At 54.6% G+C, this 6091-nt stretch overlaps 1 protein-coding gene across 1 annotated transcript in view; it reads right to left on the minus strand.

Annotated features, from left to right (window-relative positions):
* Positions 1-817: 817 nt before the first annotated feature.
* ATP2A3 (ATPase sarcoplasmic/endoplasmic reticulum Ca2+ transporting 3) overlaps positions 818-6091 on the minus strand; it is a 29317-nt gene continuing 24043 nt past the window's right edge. The window contains exons 14-17 of the mRNA XM_026449108.2: positions 5630-5965; positions 3467-3687; positions 2325-2527; positions 818-1347 (exon numbers count right to left, since the gene is read on the minus strand). Of these exons, the coding sequence (XP_026304893.1) occupies positions 968-1347; positions 2325-2527; positions 3467-3687; positions 5630-5965 (1140 nt within the window). The 3' untranslated portion in view covers positions 818-967. The remainder of the gene's footprint in view (positions 1348-2324; positions 2528-3466; positions 3688-5629; positions 5966-6091) is intronic.

The following is a 6091-nucleotide window of genomic DNA, read 5'->3' on the forward strand; positions in this document are numbered from 1 at the left end:
TGGGATTACAGGCTTGAGCCACCGCGCCCGGCCCCCAGCTAGTTTTTTGTATTTTTTAGTAGAGACGGGGTTTCACCGTGTTAGCCAGGATGGTCTCGATCTCCTGACCACGTGATCCGCCCGTCTCAGCCTCCCAAAGTGCTGGGATTACAGGCTTGAGCCACTGCGCCCGGCCAATTTTTGTATTTTCAGTAGAGACAGGGTTTCACCATGTTGGTCAGGCTAGTCTTGAACTCCTGACCTCAAGTGATCGGCCCACCTCGGCCTCCCAAAGTGCTGGGATTACAGGTGTGAGTCACCACACCAGGACGTGTTCTTTGTTTTAGAGACAGGGTCTTCCTCTGTTACCAAGGCTGAAGTGCAATGGTGCGATCACGGCTCACTTCAGCTGTGACCTCCTGGGTTCAAGTGATCCTCCCACCTCAGCCTCCCAAGAAGCTACAGGCACACATCACCGTGCCTGGCTAATTTTTACTTTTTTTTTCGGTAGAGATGGGGTCTCACTATGTTGCCCAGCCTGGACTCAAACTCCTGGGCTCAAGTGATCCGCCTACCTTGGCCTCCCAAAACACTAGGATTACAGGCATCAGCCACCGTGCCCGGCCTCCCCTCAATTTTTTTTTTTTTTCTTGAGATGGAGTCTCACTCTGTCATCCAGGCTGGAGTGCAGTGGTGTGATCTTGGCTCACTGCAACCTCTGCCTCCCGGGTTCATGTGATTCTCCTGCCTCAGCCTCCCGAGTAGCTGGGATTACAGGTGTGCACCACCACACCCAGCTAATGTTTGTATTTTTAACAGGGACGGGGTTTCATCGCGTTGGCCAGGCTGGTCTCGAACTCCTGACCTCAGGTGGTCCACCCACCTCGGCCTCCCAGAGTGCTGGGATTACAGGCATGAGGCACCACGCCCGGCCCTCCCCTCCATTCTTGATCTCCTCAGTTTGACCCTCTGCCTAAAGTCCTACCATTTAGGGGCTCATTCCTCTGAGGCCTCTACGTTTTAGGCGTCCCCTGATGAAGGTAAGATACATCTGGCAGTGGGGCCCTTGGTCCCCGCTAACTGACTGGGATGGGGAGGGGCCTTTTGGCCTGGGGGGGCCGTGCTGGTGTCTCTGGGTTTCCAGCGGGCTCTGAGCTTGGTTCCGTAGGTGGGGATGTTTATTCGTGTATAGCAAGTGGGGAAGGACACTGCAGGCCCCCCATGCGGCTCTAGACCCATCTCCCCTGGAACTCCAACAACTCCCTGGCCATCCCTTGCTCACCAGCTGGTAGAAGTTGACCTGCGGTCCCTCGGCATCATACAGGAACCACCAGGTGGCGGCAGCCACTGTGGCCAGGCCTACGTACACTGCGGGGAGGGGAGGAGACTGGCTGTAGAGAACGGCGGTGGCTTTCTGGCATCTGTTTCCCCTGCCTAATAATTCCCTGAATTACAGCAGGGAGCCACCCTTTTCCTGTCTAAGCCATGTGGTTTGCAGGCACCTCCCCTGGACACCAGTGGTGAGCCCTGGCTGGTCAATCAGCATCTGCCATAACCTTGGCCACAGTGATTGGAGATTAGCAGGTGACCCTGTGTGGGCCGATGAGAACAGGCCTGCTGAGACTTTTTTTTTGAGACGGAGTCTTGCTCTGTCGCCCAGGCTGGAGTATAGTGGCGCCATCTCGGCTCACTGCAACCTCTGCCTCCTGGGTTCAAGCGATTCTCCTGCCTCAGCCTCCTGAGTAGCTGGGATTACCGGCACCTGCCATCACGCCCGGCTAATTTTTGTATTTTTAATAGAGATGGGGTTTAACCATGTTGGCCAGGCTGGTCTCGAACTCCTGACCTCAGGTGATCTGCCTGCCTCGGCCTCCCAAAGTGCTGGGGTTACAGGTGTGAGCCACGTGTTGGCTGGGTTGGTCAAACTCCTGACCTCAAGTGATCTGCCCACCTCGGCCTCCCAAAGTGCTGGAGTTACAAGTGTGAGCCATCATGCCCAGCCCAGGCCTGAGACTTTTATTATACTACCAGGAGAGCAGTATGATAAAAGACTCCCTCTTCTGCTGAATTTGGGGTTGTAACGGAGTGAGCATGATGGCTGGGGCTGCAGCAGCCATTCTGCCACCACGAGGGACACGGGCCTGAGAATGAAGCTGAGGCAGTGCCAAAATATGCCAGTGATACTGAGACCCAGATCCAGCCGTGCCTGGTCTTTTCCATTACCTGAGCCCATACAGTTTCTCCTGGTACTAGCTAGGCTGAGTCACACTGCCTGCACCTTGCAAGCCTGATACAAGGCTCTTAGGAAGCTTAGGAACTCCACGGAGGGCTCAGGCCCCACTCACCTCCGATAGCCAGGTATCGGAAGAAGAGCCAGCCACTGATGAGGGCTTCTCGGGGGTTCCGGGGCAGCTTCTCCATGATGTCCAGGTCTGGCGGGTTGAAGCCCAGAGCCGTGGCAGGTAGGCCGTCTGTCACCAGGTTCACCCAGAGAAGCTGCACAGGGATCAGGGCTTCGGGCAGGCCCAGAATTGCCGTGAGGAAGATGCTGGAACAGAGTCATGGGCTCTAGCCCTCAGTAGGCCCAGCCCCCACCAGACGGAGGCTCCAGCTCTTGCTCAGACCCAAGGCTGGGAGCTCACCCACTGTCTCCAGGGCAGCCCCTCCCTCCTCCGCTAGCTCTGATGTGAAGGGTGTGTATACACAGCTCTGCCTCGGGCCTGGCCAGCCCTGCCTTCCCCAGTCCCAGCTCTGGACATACCTGCTCTTTAGGCCTAGCAGAGGCCAAGTACACACACACACACACACACACACACACACACACACACACACACACGAAGACGGCATGCCCAAGCATCAGACATATGCAAAAACCTAGCACATGCCACACCATCCTGCAAACACAAGCAAACACCTACACATCGGCCCTGAGGTGCAGAGATGCAGAATCCATCCACGTCCAGCAACACACATGCTCACCACTCCCCACAGGCATCCACACATGTGGATACAAGCGTGTGCACAGGCACACGCCGGCACACATACTTCTGCTTGTACTCACGCTCAAAATGCACAAGGGCACACATGCATACATATACACGTTACACACACCTCTCAGGCACTCAGGCCACGTGCACACAAACACACATCCGCACACAGACACACACACAACTGCCTAAAGGTTGTTTGATGATTTTCTCTCATCTTGCTCATCTGCAAGCGGGAAGTTCAAAGCTGGAGGGCTGAGAGGCGACTCTTCAGGCACCTCCTTGGGTGCTGGGGTGACCATGATCCAGAGGTCACCAGGGCCTCTGGAGAATGACGAAGTGTTCACTGTCCACTCCAAGGTGGGACCCTGGAAGGCCCCAGCCAGGGCAGGGCACAGGCCCCTCCATCCCTGCAGCTCATCCGAGGAACAGGCATTTTCCCCGTCTCAGGGGCACAGGGCAGATTGAGAGGGCTGCGAGGAGGGAGTGCCCGGCCTCACCAGACGACCTCGCCAACATTGGAGGAGATGAGGTAGCGGATGAATTGCTTCATGTTGTTGTAGATGGCCCGGCCCTCCTCCACCGCAGCCACGATGGAGGCAAAGTTGTCATCGGACAGCACCATCTCTGCCGCCGACTTGGCCACGGCCGTGCCTGAGCCCATGGCGATGCCGATCTCTGCTTTCTTCAGGGCTGGTGCGTCGTTTACTCCATCACCAGTCTGTGGGCCAGGTCAGGTAGGGCCGTGCCTGAGAAACTTCCCTTCCACCTCCCCATCTCCTCTCAGCTCAGCCCATCCCCAGTCTTAGGGGATGTCCCGAAGGAAGCAGACAGCTGGACAGAACAAATGGTGGGTTCAAGAATAAACTTAGAAACTGGGCAGAGGATGAGGCTGAGGAGAAGGCAAGGGGTGCAGACAAGGACAAAGTAGGGGAGAATATCAAGCGTGAGGTCAGGGAAGACGATGAGGTGTGGATGGGGATGACGGTGAGTCAGCAATGAGGGTAGGGATGCAGTCGAGGTTGGATGTGGGGTAGAAACTGAGGTGAGGGAGAAAGCTGAGGTCAAGTCAGGATGAAGTTAAGGGGATGGCCTGGGGAAAGAGCCAGGCAGGTGTTGCAGTCAAGTTGAAGATCAAGGCAAAGGCAGGGGCCAAGTCAAGGTCCACATGAGGAGTGATGGCAAACGACATAAAGTCTGGAGTTGCGGTCAAGGTCAAATTGAAGGCCAGGCTGGGCACGGTGGCTCACGCCTGTAATCCCAGCACTTTGGGAGGCCAAGGCAGGCGGATCACAAGGTCAAGAGATCGAGACCACCCTGGCTAATATGGTGAAATCCTGTCTCTAGTAAAAGCAAAAAAATAAACTGGGCATGGTGGCTGACGCCTGTAGTCCCAGCTACTCAGGAGGCTGAGGCAGGAGAATCACTTGGACCCAGGAGGCGGAGGCTGCAGTGAGCTGAGATCACACCATTGTGCTCCAGCTTGGGTGACAGAGCGAGACTCTGTCTCAAAAAAAAAAAAAAAAAAAGCTATAATCTGATACAACAATGCAGACAGATCTCAAAAAAGCCCAAAACCAAAACAGTCCATACTGTATGATTCCATTCATTTGAAAATCTAGGGTAGATAAAACTCATAAACGGTGGAAAAAACCAAAACAGTGATCGCCGTTGTGCGACAAAGGACGGAGATGGGGAAGGAGTATGTGGGAACTTCATGAGTTGATGGTAATGTGTCCTATCTTTTTTTTTTTTTGGAGATGGGGTCTCAAACTCCTGGGCTCAAGCAATCCTCCTGCCTTGGCCTCCCAAAGTGCTGGAATTACAAGCATGAGCCACCGTGCCCGGCATTTTCCGATCTTGATAAGGCTGTGAGTTACACAGGTGTGTAAGTGTTCCTAAACTCATCAGATGATACAGTGAAGATCTGTGTGTTTCATCGAAGGCAAATTTTACCTCAAAAAGGAAAAACAGAACCATAAACAACACTGCTCTCTGGTTAATATGTATTCTAAAGTAGGTGAAGGGGAAGTATGCCGATATCTGCAACTGACTTTGAAATACACTTAAGAAAGGCTAGGCTAGGGATGGGCAAAGAATGGCTGGATGGACAGGTATGTGATAAAGCAAATACAATAACATGTTAGTTGTAGAATATAGATGACAGATATGTAGGTGTTCAGAATAAAATTATTACTATTATTATTATTATTATTTTGAGATGGAGTCTCACTCTGTCACCCAGGCTGGAGTGCAGTGGCGCGATCTCGGCTCACTGCAACTTCTGCCTCCCAGGTTCAAGCAATTCTCCTGCCTCAGCCTCCCGAGTAGCTGTGATTACAGGCACGTGCCACCAGGCCAAACTAATTTTTGTACTTTTAGTAGAGACGAGGTTTCTCCGTGTTGGTGAGGCTTCTCTCGAACTCCTGACCTCAAGTGATCAGCCGGCCTCAGCCTCCAAAGTGCTGAGATTACAGGCGTGAGCCACCGCACCTGGCCCAGAATATCATTATTTAAATTTTTCTTTGTATTTGAATTTTTTGGTAATAAGATGTTAGAAAAGATAAGAAGGAGGCAGAGGGGGGAGTTGCCTGGCCTGCTTCTTTCCACGCCCTGTGGTCCCGCTCATCCCCCGCTCCTGGGGCTCCAGGCTGTGGCCTCACCATGGCGGTGATCTCGTTAAAGGACTGCAGGTTCTCCACGATGCGGGACTTGTGTGCGGGCTCCACGCGGGCGAAGCAGCGGGCGGTGCGGCAGGCATGGCGCTGCTGCTCCGGGCTGAGGTCATCAAACTCGCGGCCCGTGTAGGCCTTGCCCGCCACGTCTTCCGTGTCCCCAAAGATGCCAAGCCTGCGGCAGATGGCCACGGCAGTGCCTTTGTTATCGCCCGTGATCATGACCACGCGGATGCCCGCCTGGTGGCAGCGTGTGATGCAGGCAGCCACCTCAGGCCGCGGCGGGTCCAGCATGCCCACGCAGCCCACGAAGGTCAGGTCCGTCTGTAGGGAGGGGGCAGATTCAAGCGGTGCCTGAGACCCTCCCTGATCTACCACCAGCTCAGATGCTGCAGGGAGAATCGGCTCCCGCACCCACCCTGTACTGCGGGGAGAGTCGGCTCCCGCACC

This window comes from Piliocolobus tephrosceles, chromosome 16 (genome assembly GCF_002776525.5).
Source record: "Piliocolobus tephrosceles isolate RC106 chromosome 16, ASM277652v3, whole genome shotgun sequence".
Lineage (NCBI taxonomy): Eukaryota > Metazoa > Chordata > Mammalia > Primates > Cercopithecidae > Piliocolobus > Piliocolobus tephrosceles.